The following is a 19,990-nucleotide window of genomic DNA, read 5'->3' as shown; positions in this document are numbered from 1 at the left end:
TACCTAGGTGTGAAGAATGAAACTCCTTAAAATTCTTCTCTACTTAGTGATTTTTTAAAAATATATATATATCGCCTTACAGGCGGAACAAAAGGCAACTGCTGAAGATTTTGAAAGTTACAAAGTTCGTGTTCATAATGTCTTAAAGCAACAAAAGAACCGATCAGCTACCCAGAATGAAAATGAATTGACCCAGCAAGAAAAGTGAGTTATGGAAGCCAAAATAATTTTTCTCCTTTTGGTATCACTTTTCAATTACCTAATTGCAAATTCACTGTTATTTGTTGATGAATTTTACACTGCTTCCTTCACTTGTGTAAGTACAACATTTTGAGTTCACTGCTAATATGGCTGGCTGGGGCAAATTAGCACAATGGGTTGGGTCAGAAAAGTTTCTGGAATAAAACTTTTTAAGTGTTAATAATAAAGCTACACTAATCTAGTAATTGGTAACTGTTTAAAAACATCTAGTAACATGAATTCATTGAATTAATAGGTCATGGGAGTAATAATATACTGATTATTGTCAAGTGTAGAAAAGAATAGAAACTTGGAGTGTTATGCTAAAATAGCTAACAATATTTACTATTTAACAAAAGATTATTAATATTACATTAAAACATTCAGAAGGTTCAAAATACTTGCATTTCTTTAAAGAAATTTGTAAATTATGGAGGATGTATGCAAAATATCCAAGTTTCTAGTAATGTTTAGTTTTGATTATGAAGAGAGTAGAAGGCAAGCAAGGACAGCATCAAGTAAATAAAATTCAGATAAGTTGAATGCAATATTGTATCATGGTTTGAATAGAAAAAAGTTTCAAACAGATCTTTGTAAGTTTTCAATATTCAAAGAATGAAAATTGTTAAAAATAACTTGTCTTATTCTGCAACAGTGATTTGGAATGTTTTGTTATGTTGAAGTTTCAATTATAAATAGTTGTAATCTTAGAAACATTAGAAAGTTTCAAAAAGTATTTGCAGTGCATTTGTTTGGATGAGTAAAAATGCAAGATGTTAATTTCTTATGCTTGCTTGATATATCATTTTCTTTCCTTAATATGTCAATATGCTCATACTGTAACCACCAAAGAGAAGTTAGGAATGAAACTGTAACTACATTCTTTCATTGAGTCAGATTTTGCTTAATCTAGCTCAGGACCCCATACTATTCCAGGGGCTACACAGAGGCTGTGCTGAATAAATACAATTTCTTTTTTATTGTAGAGAACATCTGCAAAAAGTGATTGACCAGTTGAAAGCTAAATTACATGAAACTCAGTGCCAGCTGCAAGTCAGTGTGGGTGAGTTGCAGGCTCTACAGTTAGAGCATGACATGCTGCTGGAACGACATAACAAGATATTGCAGGAAACTGTTACCAGGGAGACTGAGATTCGAGAAAAGTATGTCCAACTATACTTTTTTTTTAAAACTTATTTATGTATTTATTTGCTCTAACTTTAACCTGGATATTCAACAGGTTAAGCTGCATAATTGGCAGGGGTTGATTAGTTTTCAAATTAGAGAGAATTAACCAAGTTAGCCCAATCCACAACTTGGATAGTATAGGTAGATCTTGTCTTTCAACTCTGCAGGGTTCTGCAAGAGATCATGATTTAAAAAAAATAAATATTGTTTTTTGAACTGAGCACAATGCTAGCGCTCGCTGTGGTGGGCAGTGACCCAGCAGTCCTGTTAGCAATCTTGTGAGAGGTCTCTCAATCCATTATGGCAATGCGCAGTAGGGCCATGTTTAATTAGTTGTGTCCATTCTCGGTTTCGACACAAGCTGAGGAGGTTGTTAATAATTGGTCAGTGCTGTATTGCACGGAAGGGAGGACTATAGGCTGGTGAGGAACGTGAAGTGCATTTTCCAAGCTTTGGATAACTTTGGCTGTGACGTTAGCCTCTCCCTCCTGAATTACCTCTCCCAACTTCCCTCATGCACCCTCGACTTATGGGAGCGAACAAATTCTACCAGTGTAGTAGAAAATTGGAGGGAAATTTTCATTTGAAAGAAGGAATTTTTAAGTGCTGCCAATGTGGCAATTTCTGAAGAGGAGGATTCTAGGCCTGTGGACAATTCTGATAAGGTTCATGATGAAATATTACAGTCTTCTGAGTCGGTTCACTGCACCAGTGTAACAACGGACACAAAAGAAGTCTGTCTTTACAATGAAAGCTACTTATCAATGGGCTTTACATGGACTGGTGATCCAAGTTGTCCTATTCCATTGTGCCTAGTCTGTGGCAAACAACTTACAAATGTTACAATGGCTCCAATAAAATTGAAAAGACACGTAACTACAAATCACAGCCGTATGACATGTAAAGTGCTGATTATTTTAAACGACTATTGGAATCTCAAAACCAATAGAGTAAAGTTTTTGTTAATAAAGTTGCATTCAGTAAAAGGATTCAGGAAGCAAGTTATTTAGTAACAACTTATTACAATTAATTTTGGATTATTATATCTACAACTTACTGATCACACCAACGAACCTTGAGCTGTAGATATAATAGTTTTTACACTGGGGTTCCCTGAGACCTGAAAATTATTTCAAGGGTTCCTCCAGGGCAAAAAGGTTGAGAAAGGCTGCTCTGGATGGACTTTGTTTTTGGATAGTGATGAATCGGGCATTGTTCAGTGGAAAGCGCAGGCTCCTAAGCCACTCTTGCTTTTCCTAAGCTATCTGAATGCTGTTCAAAGCTTCCTCCACTTTTTCTCAGGCCCTACAAACCTGATTGCCATAGTAATTCCTGCAAAGCTAGTTAAGGCAGAGACTTCCAACTGCATTAATATATTTAAAATGTCATCTTGCCTCAGGCAGTGGGTTGGTTACCCAGCAATGGATTGGTTGTCCATCCACTTCCTACCTCTGTGAGCCAGCAGTTGGAACTGGTTTTCTGACAGGCTTAGAATTTCTCCACATTTACCCATCACCATACATGCAATCACAGTTTTCACTCATCGTTATTCCAGGCATACTCAGTTCAAAGTATATTTATTATTTAATTCCTTATTATTGTCTAATTCCTTGATATTTTTAAGCTTGGCATTGCTTGCTCCTATAATTAGAGGATTTACACATCTAATTTTAATATTTAGAGAATATCCATTCTTGAAACTTGAATATTAATTGATTCTCTGCTCACACTTCAACAGTAAACTGTAGTAGTATAAGACCTTATTTTTTATTTTCAAAGGAAAATAGCTATTCTCATAAACTAGTTAAATTTGTACACCTACAATCTTGATGTAAAGAAATTATAGATAAAATACTGAATTTTATGCTTCACAAAGTGAAGATTAAAAGCATATTTTTTAACTTTTTGATCCATAGCATAAACTGATAAAAAAACAGACACATGAGTATCTTATCTGTTTATGTTATTTAAAGTGTTAGTCATTCTAAAGGTGAAACCTGACATTATTATACATAAGCTATGTGTTATATTAAGCAGCGTGTAATTAGAAATGGTAGCAGCAAACAGTTTTAAAATTCAATTAAAAAGATCCTTAACAAAAATACATGATGAGCATTTTAAATTGGAAGATAAATGACTCTTAAATCATCAGCGCTTTACACGGCTGTTATGTTTCTCAAGTAATTGTTTTAACCCATGTAATCATGTACTGTTTATTGTGTCTATGGGTGAATATTATGGTGAATTTCAGTGTAAAGCACCAATGCTGATATTTCTCAAAGGCATAGAAATGTTTGTTTTTTTTTTGCATTATTTGACTCAACCAGTTGCTTAATAAATTAATTTAGAGGTGCTTGAGAATTATTTATAGTGCTAGATTTCAATGATGCCATAACATGTAACAGCATATAACTGTTGGGGTGCCACGGTACCATAACGGTTAGCACGATGCTCGCTATTACAGCTCAGGGAACTGGAGTATATTTCCAATGCTGTCTATGAGGAGTTTGTATGTCCTTCCTGTGAATGCATGGGTTTCCTCCAAATGCTCAGGTTTCTTCCCACGCTCCAAAGCTGTTATGATTGGTGTGTTAATTGGTCAATGTGAATTGTCCTGTGATTAGGCTAGTGTTAAATGGGTGGGTTTCTGGGCGGTGCAGCTTGTTAGGCCAGAAGGGCCTGTTCTGCACTTAATCACTAAATAAATAAAATATTTATGAATTCAAAATTGCTTCTTAGATTTTCACATATAATTAATATAATTAATAGTTAATAATTAAACCAGGGAATGAGCTGGAGGGAAGTTGCCATTATTGTGTCTCCCAAAAACCAATTGAGGAATTGATCTTGATCTATATATTTGTACAATAATTTGCAGACTTTGCAGTGTCCAGTCAGAAAATGCAATGTTGAAATCAGAACATGTTCAGACTGTGAGTCAGTTGAACATCCAGAATGAAGCAGCTCAAAAGAGCTTTCGCGAGCAAGTCCAGGAACTACAGGAAAATCACAAAAAGACCGTTGAATCATTACAGAACCAATTGTCTACAATGGAAGCACAAATATTCCAGCTTAAAAATGAAAACAGTTTAGCAAGTGAGTATCAATACTTATCAGAGTGCTGTCTGTTCATTTGAGATGGTGGATAAATTTACTGAATATGCTGTGTTGATGCAACACTCACAAAATGCCAGAGGAACTCAAGTCAGGTAGCAGGGGAGAAATGATCAATGTTGTGGGCTGTATTGCTCATGATTTGCAGGATCACAGCTATGATGTGCTGTGTTGATGTAAAAGGGGAAAGAACATTAATCACTTGCATATATTGTTCTTTCCATGTTGATTTTCAAAGGTACATTTAATGTCAGAGAAATTTATAAAATATACATCCTGAAATGCTTTTTCTTCACAACCATCCACAAAAACAGAGGAGTGCCCCAAAGGATGAATGACAGTTAAATGTTAGAATCCCAAAGTGCCCCCCACCCAGCTCCCCTACCTCCCCCCACCAGCAAAATAAGCATTGGCACCCGCCACCAAGCACTCAAGTGTGCAGTAAATCAACAGCAAAGACACAGACTTGCAGTACTCCAAAGACTACGCGTTCACCTGGTATTTGACAAACCACAGGTTCTCTCTCTCCCTAATAAGGGAGAAAGAGATATCTCCGTTTCACAGTGAGAGGAGAGACATAACAAACAATTCACTGGTTTACGATGTTAAAAGTCCGTTGCGTCACGTTTTCTGAGCTCTGTGCCCAAAGATCTCAGGTCTCTGGGCACACAGCCAAAGATCTTCCAGCTCCCACAACACACTGGTCTGGGACACCGACCTTCAATCAGCCTGTCTCCAGAGCCCCGAGATCCTAGGCCTCCAAAGGCAAGCCAGACTCTTAGGCCGTGCCCTTGGCATGTCGGATAACAGCCAGTCATGTCACCTCAAGAGCAGGTCCCATTCCCACAAAGAACCATAGTCAGTGTGCAACTCCAGGCTGGGGTCTTCAAAAGAACCCTGAAAGGGTAAAATAGAGATATTAAAGATGGAAATAGAGCTGTTTCCGAAGATGCACGCAAAGGAGTTGCTGTTTAGCGCCATTAGATTTTATTACTTAATTGGTGAATACAATTGATTAAAGAATATGAACTTTCTTATAAATCAGGTGTTACATGGTATTCTTTCAAATAGTTAATTGAAATGTATTTAGAGCCTTTCACAAATGGATGAGGAATTATTCATTTACATGCTGTTCTGTATATTACAGTTAATAATAAGGTCATCAACGGTGTCATCAACCAAAACTTACTAGTCACCAGCTTACAGGCTTCATGCAGCGTGGAAAGTGATCGATTTTAGTTTCTTTCAGGACCAGCTGGCTGCAGACTTCATTGCAGCATTGGTTCAAATATGGACATGGGATCTAAATTCCAGAAACCAGATGGGAGTGACTGAGCATTATTTGGTCATGTGTGATCCAAGGATCTGTAATGAAAATGGAATCAAAGGGAAATCTCTGCAGTGGCTAGAAACATCCCTAGCAGAAAAGAAAGTGCTGTGGTTGTTGGAGGCTATTCATATTGCCCAGGGCTTTGCAGCGAGTGTTTCTCCAGGGAGTATCCACAAAGGGCCCATGGCATTGTTGAGGATCCGTACCACCCATCCCACTATTTTCTTGACCCACTACTGTTAGGAAGGAGATATAGAAGCATCAGGACTCAGACTGTCAGACTATCACAGCTTCTTCCCTCGGGCAGTGAAGTTAATGGATACCCTGCCACCACCGTGGTCTTGTAACTAGGACAGCAAGCTGTTTACTGTTTAGTGCTTCACTGCATGCATTTTGAACTATATTTTATTAACTTATTATAGTATAATATTTTGGGGAATGTGAAATATATTTTGCTATGTCACAAGATCACAAGACAAAGGAGCAGAAGTAGGCCATTCTGCCCATCGAGTCTGCTCCGGCACTCCACCATGACCTATACTATTCTCCCATCTAGTTCCAATTTCCAGCTTTTTCCCCACATCCCTTGATACCCTGATTAATTAGATACCTATCAATCTCCTCCTTAAACACCCTCAATGATTGGGCCTCCACAGCTGTATGTGGCAACGAATTCCATAGATCCACGACACTTTGGCTAAAAAAATCTCTCTTCATCTCTGTTTTAAATGGGTACTCTCTAATACTAAGACTGTGGCTTCTTGCCCTGGACTCACCCACCAAGGGAAACTGCCTTTCCGCATCTACTCTGTCCAACCCTTTCAACATTTGAAATGTTTCTATGAGATCCCTTCTCATTCTTCGATACTCTAATGAATACAGTCCAAGAGCCGACAAACGCTCCTCATATGTTAGCCCCTGCATTCCAGGAATCATCCTTGTAAATCTTCTCTGAACTCTCTCCAACATCAGTACAACCCTTCTAAGATAGGGGGCCCAAAACTGCACACAGTATTCCAAATGAGGTCTCACCAGTGCCCCATAGAGCCTCATTAACACCTTACTCTTATACACTATTCCTCTTGAAATGAATGCCAACATAGCATTCGTTTTCCTTACTGCCGATCCAACCTGGTGGTTAACCTTTAGGGTATCCTGCACAAGGATCCCCAAGTCCCTTTGCACTTCTGATTTTTGAATTTTCTCCCCATCTAAATAATAATCTGCTTGATTATTTCTTCTTCCAAAATGTTCAACTGTACATTTCTCAACATTGTCTCTCATCTGCCATTTCTTTGCCCACTCTCCTAAACTGACCAGTCTCTCTGCAACCTTTCCGTTTCTTCAACAGTTCCTGCTCCTCCATCTATCTTGGTGTCATTCTCGCAAATTTAGCCACAAAACCATTTAATCCATAATCTAAATCATCGATACACATTGTAAAAAGAAGTGGCCCCAACACCGACCCTGGCGGAACACCACTAGTAAGCGGCAGCCAATTAGAATAGGATCCCTTTATTCCCACCCTTTGTTTCCTGCCTATAAGCCAATGCTCCACCCATTCCAATATCTTTCTTGTAATTCTATGGGCTCTCATCTTATTAAATAGCCTCTTATGCGGCACCTTATCGAAGGCCTTTTGAAAATCCAAATACACAACATCCACAGCCTCTCCCTTGTTAGTCTTATTTGAGATTACCTCAAAAAATTCCAATAGGTTGGTAAGGCAGGATCTTCCCTTCATGAAACCATGCTGGCTTGGGCCTATCTTGTCATGCACCTCGAGGTATTTCATAACCTCATCCTTGAGGATTGACTCCAATAACTTTCCAACTATCGATGTCAGACTACTAGGTCTGTAATTTTCTTTTTGCTGCCTCTCTCCTTTCTAAACAGCGGAACTACGTTTGTGACCTTCCAGTCCTCCGGAACCATGCCAGAGTCTATTGATTCCTGGAAGATTATTTCCAATGCCTCCACAATCTCCAAAGCCACCTCCTTCAGAACCCGTGGGTGCACCTCATCCAGTGCGGGAGACTTACCTATTCTTAGTCCATTTAGCTTCCCAAGCATTTTCTCTCTAATAATCTTGACTGTACCTAATTCTATTCCCTGAGACCTCTGGCTATCAGTTATGTTGCTAATGTCTTTCACTATGTGTGATACATTTTGGTGCACCATGGTCTGGATGAAAGTTGTTTCGTTTGATTGTATAGGTGTACAGTTGGATGACAATAAAGTTGAATTTGAGCTTGACCTTGAAAGGGGGAAGGAGATAGAAAAGAGAGATTGAGGAAAGGCATATGGTCTACCTCTTACTACTTCAAACCAAATCAACGTATCCTTCTGCTCTTCCTGTCTCAACTAAATGGAGTTGTAATCCTGGATGTTTTAAAAAAAGACACATTGGTTTGTTTTGACTACATTCCTCTGAAATAAAACTGGATTTGCTACCATCAACTGCTGAGTCATAATAATTCTTCAGCACCACCAGATAGTGACTCATAGCGGTTACAACAAAGTAATACTGGTTTAGCATAAACAGGAGCTGTGGGCATATAGAGGAATATAATATTATAATTTTCATAAATAATAACTTTTAATCATCTTGGACCAGTGTGTTTAAAAAAAAAAAAATGGGAACATAATTTAACTTCTGTTCGTGTATATTTGTTTAAGGTTCTCCCCCAATTCAGTCTTCAGGGAAGAATTTGCGTGACCGAAAAAGCATGGACTTATCTCTAATAGATATAAATTCAATTGATCGTGAAGAAGGAGAGGGAATGGAGATGACCGAAACGGAATCAGTACTATCGACTAGTAGCCAGGTTGCATCACTTGAGCAGTTACTCAGCTTTCCTGAGACTAAATCAGGTTGGTTAACGATAATGAATTTGGAGCAATCTTAAAATGGTACTTAATTAACTTTCACTATCAAGTTACAGTAATAAGATTTAAGATCGTAAACTTAATTTGTTTATTCTGCATTTGTTAAGATTTTTTTTAGAAAACTTTCTACTTAATTTGTAATATTTAATTATACTTATGTAAAGGACAAAACATACTATACTATTTTCTAAACTTGTATAATGTAAATGTTGAGAGAGAATTTTGAGATATCTGATTATCTAGAAATTACTTGGTGCCCCAAAAGCCATGTTAATTGTGAGGCATGGCAACAAATAATTTGCCACTTGGGACAAATGCGCAAAGCTTCAGCTGTCAGGGCCTACGAACACTCAGCAGAATGGCAGAACACAATGCCTATGAGTTAGCTGTGGCTCGGAACTGGTCTCTGGACTGCAAGGAAGAGGGGCAAGGGGTATTGTGGATGGGAAGGAGGAGTTTATTAGTATCCATTTAGAACAGCACAGTGCAGAAACATTTTTTTTTAGCCCACCGTGACTGCACTAACAACAATACCAATGTGAACCCATCCAATTTGCCTGCACGTGGTTGATGTCCCTCCATTCCCTATCTATTCATATGTCTGTCTAAATGTCTCTTAAAGATTATCATGCAACACACATCAAAGTTGCTGGTGAACGCAGCAGGCCAGGCAGCATCTCTAGAAAGAGGGACAGTTGACGTTTCAGGCCAAGCCCCTTTGTCAGGACTAACTGAAGGAAGAGCTAGTAAGAGATTTGAAACGGGGAGGGGGAGATCCAAAATGATAGGAGAAGACAGGAGGGGGAGGGGTGGAGCCAAGAGCTGGACAGGTGATTGGCAAAAGGGATATGAGAGGATCATGGGACAGGAGGCCCAGGAAGAAGGAAAAGGGGGAGGGGGGGAACCCAGAGGATGGGCAAGGGGTATAGTCAGAGGGAGAAAAAGGAGAGAGAGAGAGAGAGAGAGAGAAAGAATATGTGTATATAAATAAATAATGGATGGGGTACGAGGGGGAGGTGGGGCATTAGTGGAAGTTAGAGAAGTCATTGTTCATGCCATCAGGTTGGAGACTACCCAGACGGAATATAAGGTGTTGTTCCTCCAACCTGAGTGTAGCTTCGTTTTTACAGTAGAGGAGGCCGTGGATAGACATATTGGAATGGGATGTGTAATTAAAATGTGTGGCCACTGGGAGATCCTGCTTTCTCTGGCGGACAGAGCATAGGTGTTCTGCAAAACAGTCTTCCAGTCTGCGTCGGGTCTCGCCAATATATAGAAGGCCACATCGGCAGCACCGGACGCAGTATATCACCCCAGCCGATTCACAGGTGAAATGTCGCCTCACTTGGATTATCATACCTGCTTTTACCACCTCTTGGCAGCATGCTCCAGACACCTAAAACTCTGCAAGAGGGAAAGAAAAAATTCTTCTTGTGGTCTCCTTCAAGCTTTACTCTCTCACCTTAAACCAATGTCATCTTGATTTGACCTTTCCCACTCAAGGAGAAAAGACCACCTGCCTTATTTATACATCTCCAATTTTATGTACATTGGATTCCAGTTAATTTGGACACATTTGGACCAGTACATTTTGGCTCAATTAAGCAGCTGCTCCAATTAGCTGAATTTTCACAGAAATAGTTAAAAGGGTATAAGAAAGACAAATTGAGTAACAAATTATGTTCTCAAATGAAATACAGAACAAATTAGAACACTACCAATAGTACTATAGTATTGTAAACTTATTAGTTCCTGATACTTATTGATGGAGGAATTCATCTGTGTCGCATACTTTTGACCGTAAATGAACAAAATCAGCACAGGCGCCTAATGAAGATAATGGACTACTTCATATAATGCTGTTGACAATTCAAATCTTCATTTCAAGATGATTGTCAATACCTTCAAATTATTCATAGTTCGCAACTTGTTTAAGTAGTGAGATCGTTTTACTTGCACTCACGACCATTTCTGGCATCTCTAAGCTTGAATGCTTGAAACTGAAATGAGCAAAACAGTTCTGAATTGTCTTGTTACTTATTTCTTGCCAACTGTGAGTGACAAAAATCACTGCTTTTGATCGAAAACAAACAGTTGCAGCTGGTGCTATTTAAAAACTGTTCGCTGTAAGCTTAGTGTCATGTCAAATGGCCACACAAGTGCACGTAACTGCTGCTAGTTAGAAGCTGTTTGGCAACAGTCTCACATTCCAATTAAGTGGGATAGTGTCCCAAATAAACAAATGGAATCCTGGCTATTTTCACAATTAGTTTTTGTTCCTTAAGAGTTGTCCCAAATTTTCCCAGTTTTCCCACTTTCCCAGTTAACTGATGGTCTAATTAACTGGAATCATCTGTACTCCTATTCGGTCACCCTCAGCTTTGGACTGTCCAGAGAAAATAAGTTTCGTCCAATTTCTCCATATTGCTAATATAGTCTAATCCAGGCATCATGCTGATTATCCTCTTCTACACCCATTCCAAAGCATCCACAAGCTTCCTGTATTGGGGTGATCAGAACTGGATACAATATTTTATTTATTTAGCGATTCAGATCAGAATGGGTCTTCCAGCCGCCCTTCAAGCTGCACCACCCAGCAATCCTCAATTTAAATCTAGCTTAATCACAGGACCATTTACAATGACCAATTAAGCTATTAACTGGTACCTCTTGGGACTGTAGGAGGAAACCCAGGTATTCCACAGGAAGGATGTATAGACTGTTTCCAGATGACGTGGGAATTGAACTCTGAACTCCCAACGCCAATGTAATAGCATCGCACTACTATCCTATCCACTTGTGTTGCCACATTCAGGGAGCTGTGGACTTTTAAGTCAAGATCCTTCTGTATCTCAATGCTCCTAAGGGTCCTGCCATTTACTGTCTAACTTCTCACTTGCATTTGACCTCGCAAAGTGCAACGCCTCACACTTGTCCATATTAAATTAAATCTGCCATTTCTTTACCCAAATTTCCAACTCATTAATACCATGCTGTATTATTTGACAGTTTTACTCACTGTCCATAACTCCATCAAATTTCATATTGTCTGCAGACTTGCCATTACGGACCACCTACTTTTTCATCCTGACGAGTAAATGTCCTGGCACTGATCCTGCAGAATACCACTGGTAAAGAATTCCAATCAGGAAAACACCTCTCCACTATGACTTCACTTTCTGGCGCTACCCCCTTGCTCCTCTTAAGCATATAAGATTCCTTAGGATTGTCCTTAATCCTACTTGCCACACATATTTCACAACCCCTTTAGCCTTCCTCATTCCTTGTTCTTTCCTGCTTCCTTTATGATTCTCAAGGGTTTTGTTCAATTTCAGCTTACTAAACCTTGCGCTTCCTTTTTCTTGTTGGCTAAGCTTACAATATCTCTTGTCATCCTAGATTCACAAATCTTGCCATCCTTATCTACTGTATCTTCTTTCATCTTCAGAAGAACATGCTATTACCTGCTGGTCTTTAAACAAATTCCTTCATGTCAAATGTGGATTTGTGCTTAAATAGTCTCTCCCAGTCTTATTTGTAATTATGTTGCAATTAGCCTCTTCTCTCCTCCCCCCCAACCTATTTAACACTTTTCTCCGAGGACTAGTCTTATTTTTATCCTTAACTATCTTAAACTTAATGAATTATGATCACTGTTCCCACAATGCTCCCTTACTGAAACTTTGATCATTGGGCCAGGTTCATTCCACATTATTATCTAGTTCAGCCACTCCCCTGGTTGGACTATTTACATATTATTTCAAGAGGCCCTTCTGGATGCACCTAACAGATTCTACCCTAGCTGGCACTAACAGAATCCCAGTCAATATTAGGGATGTTAAAAACACTTTTTTACAACTTTCCCTGATCTCCCTGCATATCTGTTCCTGTAGCTCCAACTGCTTATTGGGAGGCTTGTACTAAAGACTCATTATTATAATAATTATACCTTTCATATGGCTAAAATTCTATCTATATGGCCTCACTAGATTTAGTCCTCCAAGATGGAGATGATATTCTCCCTAATTAATAACTTAACTCCCCCTCAGTTGTGGGGGGGGGGGGGTGTCAGAAGAGAGTGATCACTGTTGATATTGGACACACTGTCAACTAGAGAAGGTTGTCACAGATGGTGCTTGGTTTGGGAGTGGTGTGGCAGTATTGTGGTGGGGGGGTAAGGGAGGTGATGTATTTGTGTCAGGTTCTTTGGGAGAGGTGAGTGGCTCGGGGGCAAGGATTCAGTAAAGAACTGAAGAATGGGAGTTGGTATGTTGATGGGGTGAAATGAAGGAAAGTAAAAGCAAATCACCTGAAGGGTCCTGCTCAGGAAGAGCTCCTTCAAACCATGTAGAGGAAGAAGCAATGTTTAAAAAAAGCTTGATTGGGTTGTGAATGTCCATTTGGGGCAAAGAGACTTAATTTTTTGCTGTATTGTAAATAAACATTACATAAAGGATAAAGTAATTTCACATGTTTTCAACATTGATAGCTGTTCAGTACACATACAGTTCATGACAGGAAATCGCTGGCGTGGAGTGATTCAATCTGGAAAATGTGCTCTGGGAAATATAGGTTTTATTTTAATTGAGCTAAAATACCAGCAGCATAACCAAATTCCTATCTAAAAAGATGCATGCATCCCTGTTTTCACATGGTTTGCTTTTCAATTGAAGAAAGAAATGGCCATGAAAATTGCTGAAAATAATTTTGAATTTGTGTTGTGTTAACTCTACAAACCTTTCTCGTTTATTCTATTGATGAATTTCAGATGCTCCTCAGTGGCAGCCTGAGCCAACTAAAGAAGAAATTGCACAAAAGTTAAACACAGCTACAAAGAGCATTGACCACTTAAGTGGGCTCCTGAGAGACACAGAGGCTACCAATGCCATGCTTATGGAACAGATTACGGTAGGCATGTGCACATAGTGGGTTGGAACTCAAAGCAGACTGAAGTAATTTACTTTAATTTGCTGAAAACATAAAAGAACAAAATCTGCTTCAGTACTTTGTTTTCTTCGCTTAATATCTGGATGCCAGGAAACTTGTCAATTTATTAAATAAGATAATGATGAGAAAGACCATACATTCATTCTAATTTTCCTATTAGGAAGGCTCTAATTGTACTTTGACAGGCTGCTTCAGTCATTCCAAGATTTTCACTTCCACTAACCGATCTGAAATCCATTCTGAGTATTGATCCTCTTTTCTGAAACATAAGAACATAAAAAATATGTTTATACTTCCCAAACAATCCTTTGGTCCTGCTCCAACATTCAATATGGGCAGAACTGATATCCTCTGTGCCCACTATCTCACTGGATGCTGATGTTCTGTTTGCCTAATAGTCAAAATATGGTAAAACAAAAATTGATTTGATCTCTTTTGGCTAAAAGATTTGACTCCAGTCTATCTTGTATCCAGTGACTGAGCATTCTCCAATGTAGAGAATTCCCAATACTTTACAGTCCTCTATGTATTTCCCTAGTAAATATCCAAATGATTGCCTCCTGACTGTAAAATTTTCAACAAGATTAATTTTCATTATAAATTCCAGTGATTAAAGGCAGGTCACTGTCTCTTCTCATAAAATAACCATCTGCTTCCAGAAAACAATCCAGTTAATCTGTGCAGCATATAGTTGTTCCAAAATCTGATATAGTGACTTAACTATCCTATGAAAGTTTACTGTGAATGCTTAGTAAAATTTTGAGTGAGGTAATTGACAAAATGGCAAGGGAGGAGTTAATCTGGAAATGAACATGTATGTTGGCCTAATGATGTTTATAGGTGAGAAACTGGTTGGTCTGATTTGGCTTTGGATGGTCAATATTGTTGAATTAGAATACAGTCTTGTTACGCTTGGCTGTGGATGTATTTCATTAGATAAGCATGTCTGATTGTGGCCCACACAGATGTTCCTTTTTGGGGGAGGGGGGCAGAAGAGACAGCATTTTAGCTGTTTGAGAAGTTATTTAGCTTAATCTAGGTCTATGCAGATCACAGATTTGCATCTGCATCTCTAGGTAAGTAGGAAGAGCACAATTATTTAACTTGACTAGGTAGATGGTAGATAGATTCAAGGCAATAGGCATCTGAGGGGGAATAGATTACAGGGGAAAAGTGGTAAGATTGGTCTGAGAGCCAGAATATATGACATGGACCAAATGTGGTGGGAGAAATTTGGGTGGGAAATATGAAAAGCTTTCAAAAAGCTGTTGTGAAATCTACTGGTCCTTAATGATACAAAATCGTATAGCCCATGAAATGCTTCCATTAATTGTAGGTTCCTTTCTGATTTTTGCTTTTAACTCTGTCAATTTTACTATTTTTTTTCTTCTACCACATAGCTGCTGAAAAGTGAAGTAAGGAGGCTAGAAAGGAACCAAGAGCGCGAGAAGTCTATTGCAAACCTAGAATACTTGAAGAATGTTATGTTGAAGTTCATATTCCTAAATGCAGGAAGTGAGAAGCAGAGTCTTCTCCCGGTAATTGACACAATGTTGCAACTGAGCCCAGAAGAAAAAAGTAAACTTGCTGCCGTTGCTCAAGGTAAGACATTTTCTCACAGATTTTCAGTGGGCCATTGCTGCCTTTGTGAAAATGTGAGATATACTTTTCGTTGTAAGTAGGGAAAAACTACATTCCATCTTTCCTTGATCCTGCAAATTATCCACTTCAAGCAGATGTGCAATTGGGTTTTGTAGGCTAATACAACGTCTCCTTCTATCGCCAGATTATATATTCATTATTTTAGCGATGCTCTAAAAAAAATCTCTTCCCTCTAGTTCTCTTAATGGTTTTAAAATCTATAACTTTCATTTATCATCGTACTTCTCCCAGTCTGATCTGTTAAATGGCGCTTCATTTGACTAATTTGTCGGTGAACAAATGGAATCAAATTTTAAAATACCCAGGCTTATTTCCATATCCCTTGATGGCCTCAGTCCTTCTATCATTGTAGCCCTCTAAATTCCCATCTCTGGCCTCTGACACCATAGACATGAGTCAACTGCAAAAGCACAAGCTCTGGAATTCCTTTCCTCAACCACACTATCTTTGCTGTTTGTTTCTTGTGAGTCTTTAAAATCCTATTTGGCTAAGCTTTAAGATAAGTGTCCTAATGTTTCCTTATATAGCTTGTCAAATTTTGGTGAGTAATGTTCCTGTAAAACACCATGAAATACTGTACTCTAAGTAGTTGTTGTCATTGATATCCTCACAGTACCCTAGTCGTCATTCCTTGGAACCCCAACCAATGGAAGACTGCCAGCAAACCAAAGTAGTCATGCTGTTAAAATCAGTTATAAGTAATTGCGGGAGAGAAATAACATGGCATTTTTGACTACTTAAAGAAATCTGACCCTTCCCCCCCCCCCCGCCCCCCACTCTGATACATCTAACAAAGGTTACCTGGTAGTAAGTTATGCTTTTGCTTTGTATTCAGGAAATAGAGGGCCTTCATTCTTAAGCATACAGGATTACTTGCCAAATTTCAGCCACTGCTCAGTCTAGCAGAGTAATCTTCAGTGATAATGTTAGCACCCTTTTTCCTTGGTTTCTGACCCTCTCCAGCACATGCAACCAGGATTACATACCATGTCGACATGTCCAAAGGAAAAAAATGTGATGTTCACCAGAACACCACCCAAAGACTTGCTGAAAGAATATTTACATTTGTTTCCCATAAAATTAATTCTCAGGCTTAAGTGGAAAATAGGTTTACGGGAGGACTGTATCCAAACAGAACATTTTAAGTCAAACAGGCTGATGTAACCTCCATTTATTGGATTCATTACAGAAATAGATCATGGAAAGCCTTGTCGAAAGTGCCTTGTTCTGGAAATATTATGGTCGGGGGTAAAATATCTTTACAATTTTAATTCATAACTTGTATGCCAGTAATTGTTTCTGGTCTTTGACTTCCTAATGTTAGGTGTCCTGTCAAGGATGATGGAACTTTCAAGCACAAAGAAAGTGCTGTCCAAGAAACGAAACAAAAATGTGAACCATTGTACACATCCCCTGGGCATTTCAAGATTCATATTACAGAACAGCATTGGCAACCTTCCAAGCAGTTTGTCTGCCTCCTAGACTAGGGATTTTCCATGATGTAGGAAGAAAATTCATAGACATTTTTTCCCTATTCAAGCAAATATGACTGCGAGAACTGTTATGTCCCTTGATCTTTATTTCTCTGTTGATATGAATTATATAAATATAATTATGACTTTTCATTGGTGTTTTCTGTTTAGGGGAAGAAGAAAGCACTTCAAGGTCATCAGGTTGGGCTTCATATCTTCATAGTTGGTCTGGACTTTGATACGGTTCAATAGGGCAAAATATTTCAGTTAACATTCCAGCCTTACCACAAAGTGCGGATAATGACAGAAGACTGCCTTAGACTCTCTTCTCCCCCCCACCCCCACCCCCAATTTGATTTGTTGGTGTATGGAGAGAAGACTGCCTTAGACTTTTTGTTTTGTGTGTTTCTAGTTTGATTTGTAAATATCTTTTTTTGTGTTCATGTTCTTTTTTATTATTTCTAACTTGACAAACCTACGGGGTAGAAATTGTAACTGGAAGGAGAAATTTTAATGTGATTTGCACTGGAGAGTCATTGATCTTTAAAGTAAATTTATGATGAATCTATTTTTCTTATTTCAATACTGTCAAAACAGTGTTAGGCATGTGTCTGATAATACTTGGCATGACAGACCCAATTACTAATATACTACTGTAAAAACAGTTACTGATGATATGGAGTCTACAGAAATGAAAATGCTGAAGCTACTCCAGGTCACGCATAGTCTTTGAGCTTACAAATGTTAACGTTTCAGCATGACCTTTCATCACAACTGCTTGCTATTCTACAGGTTATTAAAGCAAATAATAGGGTGGTAAAGGGAAGAAGACATCTGTGATGGGGGAGGGGATTTTAAATCTAATTAACATCCCAGATAATTTGCATTTGATCCCTCGTCCTGTTTATCCAATCCCATCATTTTCTGTTTATTTAAGAGTTTTCAACACTTGCCGTCTTACTTATGGAAGCAATAGTTTACGTACAGCAAAAGTTGTTTGTTTAGTCTAAAACCAAATTTTATCATGACCAAAACATGAATGGATTATATAAAAAACTGTAAGTTTAAGTATGGGCGTTATATAGATATATTAAAACATAGCATTCCAATGTTATTAGAGTTATATATGTTATCATATTGGCATGAAATCTTTTCGGAAAATTAGACATATTTTCATTGGGATCAGTTATATGTTTGAATTTGTTCAACTCTTACTAGGTGTAGTAATTTAACTGGAATAAGTCTATACTAAAAAGGTGTTGGAAGATGTAGAAAATGAAAGTGATTGAAAGATTTGCCCACCACTGAGGTTTTTGAAAGGTGTTTCTGGAAGTGTCTAAGGCTGTTGGATACATTTTTTTAAAAATACAAGTAAAGTGCACTTTCTTGGGTTGTGTATGCATTTTCACCTGGAGCTTTTCATTGGAGGGATCAAATGCATTATTTTGAAATAATATATATTTGAAGTATTTATTTTCTAAAACCATCCCTTCAAATTGTACATACTGGCAATTGAAGATTATTCTGTATATGTTGGTTTACTATTTCTTAATTCTGATATGAGGCTAACTGATTTCCCTTTTCCAGATTTCTACGATTTCCATTAAGCATTTGATAGTGGTGGCTGAATTATCAAATGTTCAATTTTATGCCTGAACTAGAAAGTGTATTAGAGCACTGAAGTGTTGAGCCTTCTGCAAATATTTCCCAGCTTTCCATAAATGCATCCACAAATCATTAGATTTCTTTGCTAAATCAAATCTTTGCCCCTAAATTTTATTGACATTTTACACTCAACCATGAGCCATTTGTAAAATATCACTGTTCATTTTTCAAAACTACAGCAGAAAAGGGTATTTCATTTATAATATGTGAAGCAAGAAATGTGAAGATTGATCTCAGGTCATTTGTTGATTGTGTTGATGGACATTTAAATGGATTTTCAACCAGTGTGCATATTCGTTTCTCAGCACATCAGAACCAGTAAGGAGGATCAGAGTTAACTACTGTCTGTTGTGTTCTTGAATAAATCACATTTGATTCTAATGCTGACTTCTTGTCTTAGACATATTTTGTAAAATGTTATAGATGGCCACACAGATGAAGTTGATTTATGGAAAAATTTGTACCTTTCTACTATGTGAAATTTTTTGATACCCGTTCTACCCTCATTGTAGCAAATTTCTTGAAAGCTAAGAATTGTAATTGATCATTTATTAAAAGCCATTAATAATGGAGAGGGAGCTCCAGAATTTAGACCCAGTGACAACAAAGGACCAGCAATATAATTTCCAGTCAGGATATTCTGCACCACAGACTGGGACTTGCATGTCTTGGTATTTCCCTGCATCCGCTACCCTTACCCTTTGTTAGTAGGTGTCGTATTTTGGGAGGAGTGCTATAAAAATGGCTAAGTAAGTAACTGCATAGAATTGTACAGACGGTACACTGCAACTACTTAATACCAATGGGGAGGCAACATATTAAGAGAAGTTGAAGGGATACCAATCAAGTAGACTGCTTTATCAAGATGTTTTCAAGTTTCTTGTCGCTATCAGGAACTAGAACATCCTGTTTGACCTTGTAATCAATCAAGTAAAAAGCATCCTAACATACTGCAGAGTAGTAGGTAAAAGTTTGGTGTGCAGTCGTCCAGTTACTGTCTTATTGGGCATTATCTACCATACCTCCTCTGTATTCTCTTTTCCATAGATGCTGCCTGACCTGCTGAGTTCCACCAGCATTTTATGTGTGTCTAGCATATCAACTATTTTCATTTAAACTAAGCTAGAATTTCACTGGTGTGTTTCAGTGCAATTTTTGTTTACTTTTCAAATGATTGCTTTAAATAGAATTATCAATCCCCTTGCATAGCATATACAGGTATATTAAAATGCATTGTTTTATCAGTTAGGTTTAATTTACTTTATAGGGTTAATATATTTTCTCTTGCCTATTTAACCATACTCTTTGCATAAACATTATTCAGGATATCAATTACTTAAGACTGATAGTCATATTGTAGTGAATGCCTTGAGGAAAAAAATGGTTTCTAACTAGAGAGCTCTCATTAACTCCTCTCCAGATATGGAATTAATGAATCTAATTTCATCTTCAAAAGGTGCATATTGCTTCCAAGGTCTGTTTG

The 19,990-nt window shown here is 38.1% G+C and overlaps 1 protein-coding gene across 2 annotated transcripts in view; it reads left to right on the top strand.

Moving 5' to 3' along the window:
• Positions 1–18,892, top strand: part of LOC140200212 (GRIP and coiled-coil domain-containing protein 2) — a 448,110-nt gene extending 429,218 nt beyond the window's left edge. For both annotated transcript variants that reach the window (XM_072263197.1, XM_072263195.1), the window contains exons 17-23: positions 83–204; positions 1,227–1,403; positions 4,307–4,524; positions 8,552–8,746; positions 13,530–13,669; positions 15,109–15,310; positions 17,014–18,892. In XM_072263197.1, coding sequence (XP_072119298.1) covers positions 83–204; positions 1,227–1,403; positions 4,307–4,524; positions 8,552–8,746; positions 13,530–13,669; positions 15,109–15,310; positions 17,014–17,081 — 1,122 coding nt within the window. In that variant the 3' untranslated portion in view covers positions 17,082–18,892. The remainder of the gene's footprint in view (positions 1–82; positions 205–1,226; positions 1,404–4,306; positions 4,525–8,551; positions 8,747–13,529; positions 13,670–15,108; positions 15,311–17,013) is intronic.
• The last annotated feature ends 1,098 nt before the right edge of the window (positions 18,893–19,990 follow it).

This window comes from Mobula birostris, chromosome 7 (genome assembly GCF_030028105.1).
Source record: "Mobula birostris isolate sMobBir1 chromosome 7, sMobBir1.hap1, whole genome shotgun sequence".
NCBI classification, from domain to species: domain Eukaryota; kingdom Metazoa; phylum Chordata; class Chondrichthyes; order Myliobatiformes; family Myliobatidae; genus Mobula; species Mobula birostris.
The sequence above is the reverse complement of the archived record's forward strand: the minus strand, read 5'-3'. Positions and strand labels throughout refer to the sequence as shown.